Source organism: Spea bombifrons, chromosome 3 (genome assembly GCF_027358695.1).
Source record: "Spea bombifrons isolate aSpeBom1 chromosome 3, aSpeBom1.2.pri, whole genome shotgun sequence".
Lineage (NCBI taxonomy): Eukaryota > Metazoa > Chordata > Amphibia > Anura > Pelobatidae > Spea > Spea bombifrons.
In genome coordinates, this window is record NC_071089.1 from 21,031,366 (window position 1) to 21,052,198 (window position 20,833).

At 39.6% G+C, this 20,833-nt stretch overlaps 1 protein-coding gene across 1 annotated transcript in view; it reads left to right on the forward strand.

Annotated features, from left to right (window-relative positions):
* Positions 1-18,891, forward strand: part of VPS54 (VPS54 subunit of GARP complex) — a 29,718-nt gene extending 10,827 nt beyond the window's left edge. The window contains exons 6-23 of the mRNA XM_053460145.1: positions 216-347; positions 2,815-3,200; positions 4,438-4,564; positions 4,653-4,760; positions 4,932-4,987; positions 5,692-5,788; positions 7,037-7,380; positions 7,969-8,098; positions 9,055-9,236; positions 12,194-12,306; positions 12,697-12,760; positions 12,857-12,962; positions 13,839-13,926; positions 14,866-14,987; positions 15,236-15,316; positions 16,082-16,189; positions 16,826-16,920; positions 17,637-18,891. Coding sequence (XP_053316120.1) covers positions 216-347; positions 2,815-3,200; positions 4,438-4,564; positions 4,653-4,760; positions 4,932-4,987; positions 5,692-5,788; positions 7,037-7,380; positions 7,969-8,098; positions 9,055-9,236; positions 12,194-12,306; positions 12,697-12,760; positions 12,857-12,962; positions 13,839-13,926; positions 14,866-14,987; positions 15,236-15,316; positions 16,082-16,189; positions 16,826-16,920; positions 17,637-17,742 — 2,445 coding nt within the window. The 3' untranslated portion in view covers positions 17,743-18,891. The remainder of the gene's footprint in view (positions 1-215; positions 348-2,814; positions 3,201-4,437; positions 4,565-4,652; positions 4,761-4,931; positions 4,988-5,691; positions 5,789-7,036; positions 7,381-7,968; positions 8,099-9,054; positions 9,237-12,193; positions 12,307-12,696; positions 12,761-12,856; positions 12,963-13,838; positions 13,927-14,865; positions 14,988-15,235; positions 15,317-16,081; positions 16,190-16,825; positions 16,921-17,636) is intronic.
* The last annotated feature ends 1,942 nt before the right edge of the window (positions 18,892-20,833 follow it).

Genomic DNA, 20,833 nt, shown 5'->3' on the forward strand with positions numbered 1-20,833 from the left:
TATTATCGTAAATGCCGGTGTTTTTGCTAATCTAAGGCTTACGTTCCTTTGGTCTGTTTTTTTTCCTCATTGCTTTGTAATTTTCTGTGTTTTTTCATTGCTTTGTAATGTTGTTTCCATATCCTGTGAGTAAGTGTAAATGATTGTGTTGTGGTGATTTTGCACAGCTTTACATTGTGTATTGTGTATTAATGATACTATCTTTTGCTTTGCAGATTTTTATGAAACCAGACTTTGCCTTGGAGGATTCCTTAACGTTTAATGCGGTTTTACCATGGTCTCATTTTAGTACTACCGGAGGAAAAGGGACAAGGGATACAGCCTCTTCCAAACTGCTTCAAGAGAAGGTGTGTGTCTTAACCCCTTAAGGACCGGGCTCATTTTTCGTTTTCTACCCTGTGGGACCGAGGCTGTTTTGACACTTTTGTGGTGCTTGTGTTCAGGTGTAATTTTCTCCTCACCCATTTAGTGTACCCACATAAGTTATATATTGTTTTTTTCAGGACAAGATGGGCTTTCTTCACATACCATTATTTTGATCGTATCATCTTATTTACTATAAAAAAAATAAAAAAAACATGGTGAAAAATTGAAAAAAAAGACATTTTATGACTTTTATTTGAAAAATCTTTTACTCACCTAAAAAAGCAAGTAAAAAAACTAGCTAAATAGATTCTACTACTTGTCCTGAGTTTAGAGATACCCAATGTTTTTATGTTTTTTTGCTGTTTTTTGTACGTTATAGGGCAATAAGTACAAGCAGCGTTTTATGATTTCCAAATCTTTTTTAACAAATCTGGTCAGTCTGCCTCCATCTCCTCTTTGGAACATCTTTGAAGCCGGTTAACTCAATTTAACCCCCTCAAACCATATATTTTTGAAAACTAGACACCCCAGGGTATTCCAAATGCTGTTATTTTAACCCTTTCCATGCACCAATTATACAACTACACTTTGTCAAACTTTGTAATAGTAATTTTTTTTATTTTTTTTTCCACACAAATTGTACTTTAGTTATAGATATACAGGTTCTGGTATATGTCACTATCAAACAACACCCCAATGTGTGTTCAGCAACATCTCCTGAGTACAGCGATACCCCACATGCATGGGTTTGTCAGATTGTTTGGCTGGTAAAAGGCTACTTTTGGGGCATGCGTAATCCAGGTGGTCATTTGGTCATTCTGCCTCCATCTCCTCTTTGGAATATCTTTGAAGCCGGTTAACTCAATTTAACCCATTCAAACCATATATTTTGGAAAACTAGACACCCCAGGGTATTCCGAATGCTGTTATTTTAACCCTTTCCATGCACCAATTATAGAACTACACTTTGTCAAACTTTGTAATAGTAATTTTTTTTCACACAAATTGTACTTTAGTTATAGATATACAGGTTCTGGTATATGCCACTGTCAAACAACCCCCCAATATGTGTTCAGGAACATCTCCTGAGTGCAGTGATACCCGACATGCATGGGTTTGTCGGGTTGTTTCAGATTTAAAATGCCACATTTGGGAAGTGCGCTTTTTTTCTCCATTTTGGTCAGTCTGTACCTATGCCCTATCTGTGAGCTAGGCCACTCCAATTTACCCCATCAGCCATTTTTTTTATATATTAGACACCCCTTGGGTATTTGAAGTGCTTTTATTTTAACTCTGAGATTTTTGAGAAATTTTAGCACTTGCTCAAAATAATAAACTTTATTTTTTTATTTTTTTTATTTTTTTAATACTTTTTTTATATTTTTTTTTACACATTGTGCTGGTACTGGATGGTTCATCTAGTGACATCACTGCATAATTATTTTTAAATGTTAGCACATTTTTTTTTTCCATTTTTTTATTTTTTATTTTTTTTTGGAATATTTTACTAATCACATAGTGATTAGAAAGCTGGGCTCCATTGACTTGCATGGTTGAATGCAGTACCTGTATTCAACCAGCAAGTGGAGCCAGTTCTCTAGAGGGTCTGGAGACCCTCTAGCGAACTTTTTCGTCTTTATTGTTGTAGTTCCCGGGCCGCCGCCATCTTACTTGATGGCGAAGATCACCGGCAGCTGCGGCTGTGACCGCTCTCCGGAGCGGTCACAGCCCACCTAAAGGTAAGTGTTTGGTGTCGCTGGATGCCTCCTGATCGAGGCATTCCAGCGACACCATTTAAGTTTAGGAGGCGATCGTTGATCGCCTCCTAAACGCTTTTAAAACGGGCGTCCGCCGCCATACAATGTATGGCGGCTGTTGACGCCCCGGGGAGGGGCCAGACATGGCCCCCGATGCCGATCTCGGCCTTGCTGAATGCCTCGACATCGAGGCATTGCAGCAAGGCCGTTTAAGCGAAGAAAGTGATCCTTGATCACTTTCTAAGCTTATTTAACTTTTTGACGGTTCAGGACCGTCAAAGGTCATTTAGTGACCTTCTTGTCATGACGGTCCTGAACCGGCAAAGGTCGCGAAGGGGTTAAAGATAGTAACTGATTCTCTCTCTCCTCTCTTTGCAAGAACACTTGCTGCGAGATGTTGCGTTTCATGCAACATGCCATTTCCTTGAAACATGTCTCCTTTCCATTGAAATAGTAATATGTAACCGTACAAAACTTGGTACCAGGTGCCTTTTAAAAACTGCTATTTCCTTTCCGTTCTTGGGATTATGGAGTTGGTATGTTAATGAGCTAGTCTTTGCGGAGAAATAGGTGATATCTGCTCATACTATATATAAACATTATGACTTCCATTGAGGTGGTGGTAAGAAAGATACCATCCACATTACAATATCTTATCTTATACATTCTAAATGATGCTTATTCTTTGCAGCTGAGCCACTACTTGGATATTATTGAGGTGAACATCGCCCACCAAATCTCTCTGCGATCTGAAGCATTCTTCCATGCTATGACCTCCCAGCACGAGCTGCAGGACTACCTCAGGAAGACCTCCCAGGCCGTAAAAATGCTGCGGGACAAAATCTCACAGATCGACAGAGTTATGTGTGAAGGATCCCTGCGAATCCTACGGCAAGCACTGACCAGGAATAACTGCATTAAAGTGTACAATAAGCTCAAATTAATGGCTACGGTGCATCAAACTCAGCCTACTGTACAGCTACTGTTATCCACTTCTGAATACGTCGGGGCTCTGGACTTAATAGCAACAACACAGGAGGTCTTGCAACAAGAACTGCAGGGCATTCACAGTTTTCGGTGAGTAACGACACAAAAATCTTCTTTGCGAACAAAGTTCCAAGTTTTTTCCTTAAAATGGGTTAGATCTAGAAACGTAGAGGTTAACAGCGAGTAGGGGAGTATTTTGTTATGAGGGAAAATATGTGGAGGAGCCGTATAATGAAGGGTGTTATATGTTAGTAGAAAGATTTTAAATGTAATTATTAGGGCTGAAACAACTAATCGATAAAATCGATAATAATAGATTATGAAAATCGTTGGCAACGAATTTCATCATCGATGAATCGAATGCTCTGAAAAACTCCTCTCCTTATAATAATCCGATCTCAAACAGAGATCGGATTATAACACCGGAATCCAGATCCCCCGCAACGCTGCAGGAGACCTGGATTCCCCTCACTGTCGGCCGGTCTCTCGCTTCCGTCTCCCTCCCCCCTCCCATACACCCCTCTGACTCCTCCCCCTCCCATACGTCACTCTGCCTCTCTCCCGGCTCCGTTACTGACAAGGACTTTCACTGCAGCTTCATAGAAGCCACAGTGTAAGTGAAGTGCAGTAACGGAGGCTGTCTGTGCGATGCAGACACTCACAGGCTGACAGAGAATCATCCTCTCTGTCAGCTGGTGGGGGTCTGCATCGCACAGACAGCCTCCGTTACTGTCAGTAACGGAGCCGGGTAGAGAGGCAGAGTGGTGTATGGGAGGGGGAGGAGCCACAGTGGTGTATGGGAGGGTGGCTCTTATGTCATTCTTAGCCTTCTTTATGGCTACTCGCACTTGATGCTCTTTGTTCCAGCAGCCTTGTTTTTACCGCAGGGTTGCAGAACATCATGTTATGTGATCCCTCAATGCTTCTCTGCACCAAAGCCCTCCCTCGTCTGGTCCAACATTGTTCACAAAGGGCCAGTCCCTGGCCCTTTGTGGGTAATTTTGAACCTAAAGTAAGGTTCACATAAGAAAATGTCTTGATCTTGTCGTTGTGCATGTTGCATGGCATAATGTTGCATTGGTTGTTAAGTGAATAGTTTAGGAGACAGATGAACATGTTTATTAATGCATTCATAGATTTGAATTTGACTACTCAAAATGGATGGGCACCAGCAATAACTATTTTACCAGACATGAAACTGTGTAATTTGTAAACCCTGATGTTAAATTCACATAATGTAATACACTGATTTAGTAGCTTGCTTTCACAAAACAATAGCTCACATCCTTCTGTGTTGAATTTTGATGCATTGTGTTTGTTTTTTTAGGCACCTTGGGTCACAGCTCTGTGAACTGGAAAAATTAATTGATAAAATGATTATTGCGGATTTCACGTCATATGCTTGCAATGAGTTAAACAGGCCTTTAGAAGAAGACTGCCATGTAATGGAAGAGGTACCAAAGAAAATGACCAAACACCATGAGTAAATGGGTTTGTTGCAGTATTGTTATTTTGGATTCTAATTTTAATTATTTTCTCCAGGAGAGACTCGTGTCCTTGGTCTTTGGCCTATTGAAGCAGAGGAAGCTTAATTTCTTCGAAATCTATGCAAATGAAATGATGATGACGGCAAAAAACGTAATCAAACAGGTACTAAATACTGTGTTTTAAAAGCAGGTGTCACTATTTGCCATCACTGTGTTAGTGAAATACATAGTAAATCCCTTACAGGCTTTGTGTAGCACAGATCAACACAAAATATATACATATTAGTGATAAAGGCTAATATTGCATTTCATTTTATTTTGTTTTTCTTTTTAGTGTGTGGTCAACACCTTATCACAGAATGATGACATTGATTCTGAGATTGTTACCAAGTAAGTATTCCTTTTTTGTTTTCAAATATTTGTGACCGTCTCTGTTGTCTAATTTGTGTATGTGTTGTTTGTGTGTTTTTCTTTTTTGTCCCAGTTGTGGCTTGAAGCAGCTAGTCGCTTTCTGGAATATGCACCTATTACAATCAACAGGAGAGAGCTTTCCGCACATAAACAGGGATGGGAGGGGGCATGTTAATTTGAAAGGGACGTTATAATATGCCTATGATGGCTGGAATGTGGCTTTAAATGGTATTTTACTTTATGTGTATCTTAACACACAGTAGATTAATAAATGAGGAGCAGTTTTGGGGCTTTGTTTAAATGTGCATTTATCATTACAGCAACTAGGTTCAATCATGTCTGCATTATCCTACACAACTTTTAATAGGGTTTATTGCACAGTACGTTAGGTTAGGTTTATGTGTACACCTGGCACGTGGGTACTAAGTTGTTGTGGAAATAGAATTGGCCACATCTTCCCCATTGAACAGCTATAGGAAGTGTGGTACCCCTTTAATGTCTGCACTAGGATACCTAGTGGAAACAGTCTGTACATTTTAGGTGCATGCTGACTGTATCCTATACACATTTTAAGCAATTTCATCCCATATGTGCTATATACCTTAACATAAATCTGCTTGGTAAAACATTGCATGTGTCTTGAACATAACATTCCTTTTAATAAGGTGCTTTTTTTGTTGCAGGCTTGCCGATCAGATTCGGATGTTGACTTTTTCCCAGTGGTTTGACCTGCTGAAGAACATTTTTTTAAAGTTTACAGTTTTTCTTCAGAGAGTCAAGGTAAACATTTAATTTTAGCACTACAATACAGAATATGGCTATAACGAGACACAGTTGCTGGCAGCTTTCAGGCCATGGGGCACTCTGAACTAAACTAGGAATCGTACTGTAGCTACAAACAACCCGACCCATCCCGGCATGGGTGGTATCACTGTACTCAGGAGATGTTGCTGAACACATATTATGGTGTTTGACAGTGACCTATACCAGAAGCTGTATATTCGTACCTGAATTAAAATGTGTGTGTGAAAAGAAAAAAAAAACCTACCATAAAGTTGATCAAAGGCTGGTGGTAAAATAAGCGCATGGAAAGAGTCAAAATATTAGCATTTGGGGGGGTGTCTAGTTTTCAGAAATATATGGATTTTAGGGGGTAAATTGAACTGACTGGCTTCAACAGTGTCCCAAATAGCACATGGGGGTAGGATGCCCAGTTTTTAAATAGCAAAATACTACTTGTACTTATTACCCTATAACTTGCACTTTGAGTAAATTATATATTTTTTATAGTGAATTGGATGATATGCTCAAAATAATGGTATCCAAGGCCCTTCTTGTCTTGAAAAAAACAAATAATATATAACTTGTGTGGGTTCAGTAAATGAGAAAGAAGAAAATAATAGCTAAACACGAGCACCGCAAAGGGTACAAAAAAAAAATCAGCAATTGTCACAAAGGGGTTAAGACATCCTGCTAGCTCTTTGCGGAACTTGAAGTAAAACACACAAAGGAAAAATGTTACTGGCAGTGTCCTCCAATCTTTGTACTAAAGTAACCCCTAGCGCCACTCTTCCAGTGGAAAATTTCAAAGATAAGAAGCAATGTAAGCTGAGCAGGTAAGGGGATATGAAGTGTGAACACGCCACACAAGTACAGCTGGTTTTATGGCCTGTAGAAATCTACTGCTGTGGCCGGTAGATGGTGACAGAATCTATTAATACAAAACTAGATTACGCAAATGGATTCCTTCTTTGGGATACTTTTTTCACTACTGGCCTGTAGGATGACTTGAGCTGAGCCAAGGCAAAACCAGATTACAAGTTCCACTAAGGAACTGCGTAAGGAAGGTCCTTGTGTCCATATGGGCCCTCATAAGGACCAAAACACTATAGTGGGAGTTCGAGCACACCAAACTTTCCCTCCAGAGTTAGACTTAATCTTATTTTTAATGGAAAGATGTGTATTATGATATTGCTGCCCTTATAGTCTCTTTAAATGTAATAATTAGTTTTACCACTTTCTCTACAGGCAACATTAAATGTCATCCGTTGTGTTGTATTAATGGTCTTGGATAAGAATCAACGAATCCGGGAACAGGAGGTAATGGAAGCTCAGAAAAACTTGGCAAGAGAGAGGAATATAGATCATGAACTCGCTTACTTGACTCACGAAGGCTTGTTTATAAGTGATGCTTTCAGTGAAGGTGAACTTCCCCACGCTGCTTCCAACACTAACTTCCATAGGAATCCATCACCCAGCGGTATCGAACCCTCTGGCATTGATTCAGCGTCTGATCCTGAATGCACTACCGACTCTTCCTCCAGCAAAGAACACACACTGCCTTCAGTTACCCCAGGAGGAGTCGAGATAATGTGAGTTAAACTAGACTTTGCAGAACTTACCTTATAACGAAAGATGATGGACAACGCAGCAAGGATCATTGAGTTATTTGACATCCCTCTCATTTAGTTGACTCTACTTAGGGCAAGGTTTATACCACAGTATTCTTGCACGTGGTCTGTAGAACCTCCTTCATAGTCATAATGAGGAGAAGCTGTTTGAGCAGCCGGTCACTTGTATGCTATCTAAACTCTGATAACTTGCTAGCATACATACTATATTGGCAAGTGAATTAATGACTTTACAGATATGATTGACCCTGTAAACATTGATCTTACCCATTTATGTAGACATACTTTGAGATAATGCTTTTATGTCTAACATAGGTTACGTGAAAAGTAAGAACTACACACACACATTTCTCAAAAGGTGTGATGTAGTTGCAAGAGCTGCCATGAATTCTGTAAACAAATGGGATAATTTCCATTTTTTACACTGGCACAAATATGGCACTCAGGCTTAAAGGGAGTGTTAAAAGCCATTTGTTTTATTGTTATCGTATCGTACCGTATGGTTTTAATTCTTACATTGGACATTCATTATAGCTTTCTTTTTGTCAGAATGAATGAAGATATGAAGCTAACAGACCTAGAACTTGGGAAAGTTGCAAACAACATACAGGAGCTTTTATACAATGCCTCTGACGTCTGCCATGACAGATGCGTCAAGTTTCTGCTTTCAAGATCTAGGGTACATAGAAAGTCGTATTATTCTTTTGTGAGGTTTTAATATTCTTGTGTGCACTTTAAACTGACAAAACTCTTAAGTTGTTGTAGTTTTTAAAAATAGAAATTTTTTAGCTGAGACTTGCATATGCTCCCCAACTGGAAATTAGAATATTAAAGTGTGTGGAGGTGGTTTCAGGTCATCGTATATTAACCCTTTTGTGACCATCGATGTATGTCATGAAAAGAAGACCAGTGACATACCTGGACCAGAGCAGTCAGTCTACAGCTAATTCCCCGCACTTCCATGTATGCGATATATTGCCTCTACAGCCCATCACATACCGTCAGCTTGCAAGCACTGCCTTTGCCTCTGTTCTCTGCCCTCTCCTTGTCACTGTGATTGGGAGCTGGAGTGAGACGGAGAGCAGTAAGAAACTAAGAAATTAAGAAAGTAAGAAGAATTCCTGGGTGCCAATACATTTTCTTTAATGTTTTTAACCTGACCCAAGGGGTTAATTTTGTTTTAATAAATGCGTTTCTTTAAATATTGTGTAGTTAGCCTAATGGGGTTAGTGGCATATTAGAATAGGGTAAGGTTAAGGGTTAGGTAGAAAATAAACCAGGTTAGGTTACCTAATATATTTTTGGTGATTTTTCTCATTTATACTAGCCATGTATAATTTAAATACCTGTAAAATAAAGTAAAATTATTGCGTATATCAATGTGGTTTTATAAAATAAAAAACCCACTTCTCTGGAAATTAGAAAGACATGGCAAAATGATGAAAATTGCTCTTTAATGGGTTAATGCATTAAATATATTTGTCTCCTGATGGCCAGTTACTGTGATGGCTTAGACCAGTTGTATTGCCCCCACATATAAGTGAATGAGCTCTGTAACCCTTGAAGCCGTTGGATCTGCCATGTCCTGTATGTACCCACCGCTCTCGTTTCATTTGCCTTCTCACTTTTCACTAGGATGGTTCTCTTGAAAAGCTAAGCTCCAGCGAGTTTGTGTCCCTGTCTCGCTCGGTCGAAGCATTCGTAATGGACACCGAGAAGATCTGTGGTAGAAGAAGCATGTCGCTGCGAGGGGCCCTTCAAAGCCAAGCAAACAGATTTGTTAACCGCTTCCACGAAGAGAGGAAAACAAAACTGAGGTATAACACACAACTTGCTAGCCTTCTAAATACCAAAAAACAGTTTGCCCCTCTCTGCCTCCGGTCTGCGTTAAATATTTTATGCTGCGTAATGAGCGCTGTTTTCCTTTAACGTGTGGTGTATGGTTTATTTCATTTTTGTCGTTTGGAGAGTTGATTACGTTTCTCCATAAGTGTGTTAAACTCCTGATAGGTCGGGCGCTGCTGTGAATTGCTTGTCTCTGTAAACTAACCTCAGCAAGCCACAGGAATTCAGTTTCAAAATGGGCTGCTGAGCAGGGACAATGTCTACTTCACGGTAGCCTTACGAGTAAGCAGCAGCTCATTACTGGCTCCCTAAAGGGACAGTTTAATCGTTGAATGGTCCGTGCAGCTATTATATACAATAAAGTGGCCGGAGTATCCCTTTAACTTACAAATAGCATTCTTAATTACTTGTGTTCTTTAAATACTACACACAAACAAGAAAATAGTTACTTTCATCTTAAAGAAAAGCCATGAATGGCCTGTATGTGAAAATATGAGTTCAGTCTTGCATTCATGTGGCATAAGTGGCATGAAGATTTCTGGCTTAGTAGCTGTCTGTAAATAGCTGTGGTCAAGGGAACTTCTATGGTTCAGTTATTGCAATAAGAGGTGTTTCAGAGCTCCTTAACCCCTTAGTTCCCCTATAGACGTACCGGGACGTCCAAAAAACGCCCACAAAGAAACCCCTATGGACGTCCCGGTACGTCCAGCCTTTCGTGCAGCGTCAGGGACACATCCCTGCCGCTGCACGGGAGACCAGGCTGTCGTTTGACAGCCTGGACTCCCCCCTGGCAGCAGAAGCCGGCATTGCCGGCTTTCTGCTGCCCGATCTCCCGTAACAGCTTCCGGCATGAAAGCCGGTAAGCTGTTACGGTTGAAAGTGCCCGATCGCGCGATCGGGCATTCCCTTCCGGGTTACGTCACTGCTGAAACGCGCGATCGGGCATTCCCTTCCGGGTTACGTCACTGCTGACGTAACCCGGAAGGTCATCGGAGGACAGGATATCCCCTGCGGGGATATCCTGCCCTCCGATGAGGCACAGAGACGCTGCGATCTCTATGCAGGTCTGTGAGGACCTGCATAGAGATCACAGTGTGATCGGTGCAGGGGGATCGCGGGGAGGGGAGTGAGAGACCATCTCTCTCACTCCCCCTCCCGTCCTGTAAGAAAAAGCAGAAAAAAAAAAACGGTTAGTCATTTAAAAAATAATATTAAAAAAATCATTGAAATATTAATATAAATAATACAAAAAAAAATTATAATGTGGGCTGTGATGTCATTGTGACATCACTGGCATGTTCAGGAGGTCCCTAGGAGGACCTCTAACCATTACTGTGTAAAAATAATATATAAAAAATAAAAAAAAATGTCAAAAAATTAAAATAAAAAAAAAAAAAAAAAAATATATAAAAAAAGATAATAAAAAAATTATTAAAAAACCTTACTTCCCATTGCCCTAGCATAACATCTAGCCAGTATAACCCTCCTGCCCCCGTTCACAACCCCCAAACCCGTTAAGCCATAGGCATACAAATTTTACAAAATTGTACACCTAATAGAACGCTCCCTGGTGCTGGGAAAGTCTGGAAAATCTATATAAATTAGGTATTTCTGAAATCAGGACACCTGAATTAATAAACTTGGAGGGGATTTTCCATCACTTTACCTAATTTTGTGAGGATTCAGAGGGAAAATGTAAAAAAAAATTAGTTTAATTTTCTAATCTTCGCTAGTTTTTACTAAATTTCTCATTCTAAATTTCCAGCTAATCATCCAACTATGGTATCAAACGAAAGCTCTATCTCTCCTTGAAAAAACGATATATAGTTTACATGGGTACACTATTCACAGGAAAAGAGAATCATCGCTAAACCGACATACCCCAAAAATGGCAAAATTGCTCTGGGCTTTGAGGTACCAAAAACCCCTGGGATTGAAGGGGTTAAACTCTACGGTCTGGGAGCCTAATGTTATTTGCGTTTCACCTTTCTGTACAGAGGAGTAGCCAAAGGTATATTGGCCGCTTTTGAAAATGTTTCATACGTATAATTCATCTTTAGGTTCCGGAATTGTTCTGTAATATGTTTGGCTTTTGGGGCTTTTTGTTAATGCCACAAAACAAACCATTAATGATATGTCAATGTCCTTGTTTCATTGTTTCTTTGTTTGATATTTTCTCATGACTGCTACTACAGTATAATTTCAGCAGATCTGTTACTTTCCCTTAAAGCATACATTTTACAGCTCTGTAGCTAGAAACGTATATATTTATGTATATATTTGGAAACCGTGCATACAATTTGTTTCTGTTCTCATGTTTTGCATGTTTATTCTTTAGAAATATTATATTTATTTTATATCGTTAGGCTGCCGATTTATTGTTGATTGATTGCTTCAGGCAGCCTTTGGAAGGATGGGGGAAGGGAAATTGACTACATAATGCTGGCGTTAAAATGCTTATGATCATCTAGATTATAAACTTGTGAGCAGGGCAATCTTTACTTAATGTATCACTTTTTCTTAGTCTGTCAATTCTAGTTTCATCACACCTTTTCAATATACTGTATGTATTGTAAGAAGTGATGAGTATATTGATGCTATATATTGAAAATATAACAGAAATAATAATCCGGACTATTATACCCCTTCCTGCTGTCGCTGTCCTCTTCCTCCAGATGTTACCTTTTCACACAGATTGACAAACTAAAACATGAGCGATTAGTTAGAATAATGGTTTTAATTTAGTAAAGCTAAGAGATGTGATGTCAACAAGTACCCCTTTAGGTAAGTCTAGCATTGACTATTTTTTTGGATACTTTCCATTGCTTTTTGTTATTTTAAATCACATTGCCTATAATCAGTAGGATAATAGTGACAATTATGGCAAACTGTAAGTGTTCCACAGGATAACTTTTTCAATTATTTTCAGTCTCCTATTAGATAATGAGCGCTGGAAACAAGCTGATGTCCCTGCAGAATTTCAGGATCTGGTGGATTCTATAACAGATGGCAAAATAATTTTACCTGAAAAAAAGCCTGCATGTAAGTCCTGGTGCTATGTGTCTTTCAGATCACGCTTCATTATTTACTTAATGCACTTCCCGTTCATTCTCTTTTACTCCTAAACTAGTCTGATGTCAACTAATAACGGTGTCCAAAATGTTTAGTGCCTTGTGTGCCTTTATTGATCCGTCATTTCAAGGCTGGGATTGTATTAATTGTAATGTCTGGCATCGTTCTTACATCCGCATCACTGAGCAGAGGACATATCGATAAGTTTGACCTTCAGCAGATGCCACAAATCTGAGGCCATGAACAATTTGCAATACTGTTTGTATAATTCCTTAGAAAGGCCAGATGCCCAGGGTGGTAAAACAGGGTGCTAGTTGTGCTGTCAGCGTATTAATGGTTATTTTTGTTTTCTGTGAATAGGTACAGAAGAAAGGAAACCCACCGATTTTCTTACGGTCGATGGTCAGAAATACGCTGTTGTTGGGTAATGAGCACTTTTTTATTGCATGCGAATGGCATGAAACACTAACACGATCATGTTTTAGATTGTAACATGGATACAACGTCTCATGTCTTGCAGCACTGTCCTTATCTTAATCAGGATCATTTTGGAGTATTGCAGCTGTGTAGATGATATCCCCTCTGTTACAACTGATATGCTCACTCGTCTGACTGAGCTTCTGAAGGTGAGGCTTTTTTACGGCTTACCTTAATTGCTTTCTAGGCAGTTTTTATGTTCATTGTCCTGGGGATTTACAGTTTTCACTCACACGTGGCTTCATTTTTTTCCTTCTCTGGTGATTCCCGAGGATCTGTTTAAGATCCTCCATCCTGTTAATTTGTGTGACTTTTTTTCCAGTGGAAAATGTTTTGTTGACTCCACATAAATAAACCCACTTGCCCATTTCTTTTATGGTCATCATACATGTAGGTAAACGTAAAGCTCCACCTTATAGTATCACAAATTCCATATTGTTATGGATCTCCTTCTGTGTACCGACCAATTCAGAATGGTGACTTTTAAAAGATCTCTTGTCTTTGTTCGTGGAATTAGATGATGGCTGGAGTGTCCATTTAAAGTCTATTGGACCTTTAATATAGACCATGAAACCCCTGCTATTATTTATCATTATTATATTTTATATAGCGCAAACAACATACGCAGCCAAATGCAGCTTCCTGCACATGATGTACTCCATTCAGAGCGAGTGCTGGCTCTGCTGAACACCACATGCAATGCAGTGATTTCAATGGGAGCATTTTCCTGCCGCCGATTGGCTGCTTTAAGCTGTCAAATGGCAACACGTAGATCCGCAGAATATTATCACATTCACTAAACAGTACCTTTAAGAAAAAAAATCATGTTATTCAAATGACAAAGTACCCTTCTCCGGTGATACTAGGTTTTACTGGGTTCTGTTCTGTGTAATTATATGTGAACACAGTGGCTGAATAGAGTTGGGTTACACAGCTCACCTTTGTGGAAGAAAAACTTTAATTTTGTCATTATAGTCTGTTTCTTTAAATGCAATTGTCTATTGTTTCTGTTTGCATTGGGTCAGTACTTCAATTCACGGAGTTGTCAGTTAGTTTTGGGAGCTGGAGCGTTGCAAGTTGTTGGACTGAAGACGATAACCACCAAAAACTTAGGTAAATCTTTAATTTTCCAAAGTACATTTGGTTATACACTCATCACACATCATGTCACTTAACCATTGTCTGTATCTATGTAATCAATAGAATTATTAAATTATATATTATTGTATAAAATGTATGTATATGTATAATATATATATATATATATATATATATATATATATATGTATAATGTGTGTGTGTATATTGGGACACCTGACCATTACACCATTAGGGGCTTTTATGGCATCATATTCTAAATACATAGACATTAATATGTAGTTCATACCCCCCCCCCTTGCAGCTATAACAGCTTCCAGTCTTCTGGATTTTGGGGGGTTTCTGTGGGGATTTTTGTTAAAATTTTGTTAAAATTGTTGTTAAAATGCTTCAGAGCTGTACTGTAAAGCAGCTTGGGCCAGTTTTAGAGACTGATCCCACTGAACTCCGTGGGAGCTCTTTCTGTGCATGTTAGGGTCTCTTTAGACACCGCAGGAAATCTCACGCGAGCCATCGCCGCAGCTGGCTGCCATTGCGTGCATGCACGCGGCTGAGCAGGGGAAGCAATACAAATAGCTTGGGGAGGGAGCAGCAAATGCATTGAGAAATCCATCAGAATATCTCCGTGCGTTTGCATACAAAAAACCATTGGTACTCCATGATGATGCCACTAGAGGGACAGAGACAATTCATGTTTGGATGATTTTCTTAATTTCCTAAAAATATACACATTCTGGTTGTGTTGTAGATTGTTTTACAAAAATGTTTACCACCTCATCGTTCAGTGTCTTGATCCGAGATTGATTGCACCCTAATATATGTATTTGTAGACTATATATTGGTTTGGTCCAACGCAGGGACGTGAGTGAGCGTGCTGTACCATTTAAGACCCTTTAACATATCCCGATAGGCGCACGTCTGCTGTGGCACTGACAGTATTTGTCTTTTCTGCAGCTCTCTCCTCGCGTTGCTTACAGCTCATAGTACATTACATTCCTATGATTAGAGCGCATTTTGAAGCTCGTATGCAGCCCAAGCAATATATCATGCTACGTCAATTTGACCACATCACTAAGGTAATGTAATGCTCTTTCTGTAATAATAATTGTTATACTGATGAAATGACGAGTGGCTATAGGCATATATTGAAGAAATATATGCAGGTGTGTAATATTTTGTGTAGATGTCTAATGTTTATTACGCTAGGTTTGTAACATTAACCTCTGTTCATGTAGTCGGGAAATGCAGATGGATTTGATTAGTTTGGATTAAGTTTGTATTTCACTGTACATGCTATATTGTTATGGGTTTTTTTTTCTCATAGGACTACAATGACCACATAGCAGAAATTTCTGCAAAACTGGTTTCAATAATGGATGGCTTGTTTGATAAGCTTCTATCAAAGGTAATGCCTTAATCTTATAATGCTGTGGTAAAGTTTTATTAAAACATATGTTTTGGTACAGAAAGAGATGCCTATCGTACATAAAGCGCTCCAATTAATTTCAGTGGGAAGGCTTTACTGACCAGAATCGTCACACCACGGAGGATGTAGCCAGTAGGCAGCGTTCTCTTGGCATCCGCCAAACGCACATTCGTCCATCACACATCCGGATAGTGACGCTTAATTGATAATTCCAGAGAATAGATCTCCAGAGTAGAGTGACAGTTTGCTTTACAGCACTCCAGACGATGCTTTCCCAAAGAGGAACGTATTTCTGCTTTACTGCCGCGCTGAGAAGCCATAGCACATCCATGCGGTCTCTGAATACACAGAGGACACAGACTCAGCCGTCCCTCTCCCACATACCCGTCCCAGCTCAGGTGTGTGCAGTGAAGAACACAATTCACACAAGAATATGTTTCTTACCAACAATCTATGGACAAAGATTATGTTACAGGAAGCCAAAATCCCCTTGAAGGAGCTGGTTGGGGATCAATGCTTCTGCAGTTATGTCGGGTGCACATAGACAAAGGCGTTTCATATTCAGAATGCTTTGCTAACCAATTGAAACATAATGAACAAGCCGTTTTTTATTTGTGAACCTCATGCCTTTTTGTATTCATGTTTAAAGTAAAAAGGTTTTTTTGCAGCTTGTGATTTCAAGTCAAATCAGTGGCATTTTTGTGATGTATAGATCATATAAGAGTGTATAATCTTTTCTTACAGTATGAGGTTAAGGCCCCGGTCCCTTCCGTGTGCTTCAGGAATATCTGCAAGCAAATGGCAAAAATGCATGAAGCTATCCATGAGATTCTTCCTGAAGAGCAAACACAGGTAAGACCCCTCATAGCTGTCCTAAGGCCTCGAAGACCAAGAGTTTAACGGGAATTTGTTCTGCATAAATCCCGATTAATCTAAAATACAATCGTTTAAAGTGACCTGTTTTCTGGGCAACTCTTTAATCTCAAAACCTGCAGTAGTTATAGTTGTTATAGTGCTTTGGGGGGGGGGGGGGTTGCTTGCCTTACACTGGGGTCTGTCCGCTAATGAGAAAATTGGGACTTTGGAGAAATCTTGATGATTTAAATGTACATTAAGGGTGCCAGCCAATTCATAATGAAATGTGAAGGAGCTGATTCAGTGGATAACCCCCAATATGTACTAAAATGTGTTTCTAAATCAAAAGCATTAAAACTGCCTTAAATATACAGGTAAATGTAACATGAACCTTGAATGTTTTCTCCTTGTCTTAATGAACTGTGAGGCCTGTGGAGGTATTCGTACCAATTTCACAAAAAGTTAACAAATACAGCTTTTAAGATGCATATAAAACAGGCATGGCTGTGGATGGTGTAATAATACCATATGCACTAGTGTGAGGTGTTCACATAACGGAGTCATTTAGGATGCCTTATTTGCAACGTTTGTTTTCATCCAACCCTCATTCTGTTTGTTTTCCTCCCCAAATAGGCACTATTCCTCCGAATTAACACAAGCTGCCGACTTCATTTAAAGAGTCAGCTCTGCCACCTCAATGTCACAAATGATGGAGGACCACAGCATGGGTACGTGGCCAAAGCTATCTGATCCTTTAGGATGCCTTAAATAAATGCCTTATGCCTTTATAATACATATATATCCTGTTTGCAGCCTTGGGGCCCTTAGTCCTGCAAAAGATTTAGGATCTCGAACAATAAGCACTGTGTGTGACTGGAACGGCTTATTTAATAATGTTAATAATTATGTTATTCTTATAGATGGGCAGCTTGATAGAAATTGCAAAATTATATGAATGATATTAATAAGTCGGGAAAGCCGCGTGAAGAATCCTTAAGTGCTCCCAGCAGTTGTAGTTTTCACTGTCCTCGGATATGAGGATATTTTAGTAGTTAAATTAGTACAGGTCAGAATGCAGTCAGTTCTGATTGATCCTCCTCTGCTTATCGAACAAGAACTTGAAAACCTGTTCTCTTTGTAGCGCTTGATGTAAATTTGGGTCTCTAGATATAACCTGCAATAAGTGTTTAGTTTGCAGAATAATTATATGCATCAATTTACTGACCGCCAATTAAGGCATTTGTAGAGCATGGATCATGGAATTTCCTTGTAATCTACTGTTTAATTATTACATTTAAAAGTGTTTATTGGCCAGTTTTTATGGTTTTTAATTTGCTTTGCGTTAAAAGGGGCACTCCAGCCATCGTATGTACTTCAATGCACATGATAACCGTGTGGCGTGTGCTGCAAATTTAGCAATGAAGATTCTTTTGTTTGTTTGCAGGTTGGTTGCATCAGACATTGCATTTTACACAGAAAATGTCCAGGCGTTAAAAGGTCTCAAAGGTCTGGATTTAAGCATGGGAGAAATATGGGAGCAGAAGAGGTGATGTCTAACCAAAAGAAGACAACTGAAAGCCAGTAACTTTTATACCACAGAACCGGAAGTCTTACAGGCCAGGGGCAGAAAATCCAAAGACCAAGTCAGTGGCTGCAGAACGAACGTCGGAACCGGACTCTTCCTGGTTCTTGGGGACGGACGTTTAAGATATCCTGCGATGGACGACCGGGCTGTACAACTACTTTGATTTTCTTTGGAAATAGGCTCAGGTTTCTTGGACCAAATCCAAACCAACGCATGGCTGTAACACAGCTTTTCCTTAAGTCTGATGCTCTGTGTATCTTTTTATTATAAAGGGACGATGCTCTATTCAGTTTCAAGAAATGACTTTTCAGATTTGCGTTGGCCAACTATACTGAAGGTGCAGATTGTGTACATCGAAAATCACCAACTTCAAAGGATTTTTTTTCAACCAAAATCGCTTGGTGCCTGTACATCGTATAACTGTATGGCGTTAGTCTTAAATAAGAAGGGTGAAGCTGTCAATGCTTAGCTGTCTGCCGGTTCACAGCAAGTCACAAGTTCTTGCTAGGCTGACAGAAGAAGGTTAAGGGAAACATCTTCTCAAGATGACTTTGTTGTCCCTTGGCAGGGTCCTGATAACTTGTCCCATGAACTTGGAGGGAGGACTACTTCTGTACAGGTCACATTGGGTGATGTGTTTGGCTACCGCTGCTTAGATTAGTTAAATAGTTTGGGGACAATGCTGTAAACTGCTGGTGTTTTCAATCAGTATTTTTGTAAAATATTTTTTAAAATTAAGGTATTTTTGCCTTTACTATATATATATATAGTGAGGTGAGAGTATTTATTTGCAGTATCTGCTAAGGAGGTTGATATTTTCTGATTGCGTTTTTTAAGTAGATTCAACTGTTCTTTTTCTTATTAATAATAATTGTTACTTGTCGGATTGTGGTGTTTATATTTAATTTGATTTCTTTTTTTGTTTTGCAGTTTTTAATCCTTAAATCTGTAACATTCTAAAGTGCCTGTTTTAATAGATTAACTGAACCCAACGGCTCATTCTGGTATTTTTGATAGAGAGTAACAGCGCTCCAGTATTAAGTGCCTGTGTCAGTTTTCCTACAAATGTATTTTTGTTATTTTGTGTCTACCCTTAAACCTTTTATATATGTTTTTTTCTTTGAATTTTGCTGCTATACATTCATCAATATGCTTGTCAGCGCAAAGCTTGCACTCATTCTGGTACCTTTCAGATGCGTCACCTCGTGTCTGTATGGCTGGGAGTTGAAGTGCGTTCTGGACACATACAGCCAGCCAGGTAGCCAAAGCTTCCAAAATAACATCTTATACAGATCCCTATGAAACTATCCCTTCTTCCTAACAATAAAAAAAACAAGCTACCCCCTGGGTTCTATTGCCCCAGCTGTAACTGGAGCAACTATCCAGAATCATATGAATATATAGCCCATGTCAGTGTTGGAAATGACGACACTTTCTCATCTGATGAAGCTGATCGTTGCTGATGTACCTTGTCTGGCTCTGTCAATCTTATGATTGTGGGAGTTTCTTTACAGCCACTGGCTCGAGGAACATAATGTGTGTACCAATCCGTTTTACATTGTGGCTGCCTGAAGTATTTGACCTCAAAGCCATCTCTGTGATCACATCTTTTATATTATGATTTATCTGCGATTTACTTAAAAAGAGCTTGGGTTTCTTGTTGACTTGTGAAGGCACTGGGCATTTCTTTACAATCTTATGCGGGTGTGGCGAGGGAGTTTCAATGCACTTTACATGTTCAATCCATGTTGCGGTATAAGTCTCCATTTGGATATATTAGGCCATGGGCTGTATGGCCTTGTGGGGTTTAGAACACATTCACTACACTATTAGCCTTAGTTCCTTCCTCCTTTCCCTGCACGATTCTGCTTCATCTAAACCTGTTTTATACTGATTTTGGACATGGCTTTTGGGAGGAGAAATGTTTAATTTAATGCCTAAGGGCTCTGCATGGGGTTGTGGTCCTGCCAGTTGGTGTAAACCAAAGTTAGCCAGGGCTGCGAGTGGAAGCCTTTTGTCCCGGCTTACCCTAAGGGATTACAAAGTGAGAAGGTTTGGCTGTGTCTGGGCTGCTCCAGGAGAGACTCTCTGATTTTAGATCCTTTGTAATACACAGTCAATGTTTTGTGTCACCTAAAACTCACGCTTTAGTGAATAAATACCAATGAGGCTCGTTAAGCAGTCTGGAAAGACTCTTGCAAAGTCATACAGTAATGATACATTTCCCCAAAGCCACACCGCAGTAACGGGTCTTGGTTACTAAACCTCGCCTTGTAGACATTGGCGCAAATCGTCAGACTTTTCTAGTTGAAAGAAGTTGTTTAACCTGAGAGGGAAGTGCATTTCGGCCCAATTCACAGAGGCAAGCGTGATAACTATATTATCAAATGTAGTTTAGTGCAAGTACTATGTCAAAAGACACCAATTTGCTGTATGATGACTGTGATGTTTAATGTCTCAGGATCTCCCTTATGTTTCTCTCCAAATACAGAGGTGCTTCTCCGTGCAAGTATTTCTGGTACAAGTCGCTGCCCCTTGGACATCGAGTGCCTAATTATTTGATTGGAAGTATAATGTTACAATGTTTCTGGATTAAACGCTCTGTGCTGAATTATACATTGATCTTTGCATCTAATAAATTGCTGTTTTAAGAGGTTCTTCTTTGTATGTGGATGTTTTAACCCAAAAGTAACAGTATAAAGTCTGAAGGAGAAGGTAGATGAGCTTGAAGGTCTCTGCTATTCCGATCGCGCACGTACAACATGTTACACTCTTACTACCGGATATTCTATGTCACAGAGCTCCCCGTTTACATGTTTCCTGACATCTTTTTTTTTTCCAGCCAATGGTTTTTGAGCGGGGAGGAGTCTCCCCTTTATAAGCCGATATCCGCAGCTTGTTCCGGTTTACCCCTGCTGAAGGTGCGCTGGTCTCCTCAGACCTCCTCTACCCGCTTATTGTATTAAAGCCTTTAGTGAGCTGGTGTCTGTGGGTTAGTAGATATGTCTCTAGCAGGCATTGGGGTTATTATTGCATGAGGTCCTTGTGCCCTTTGT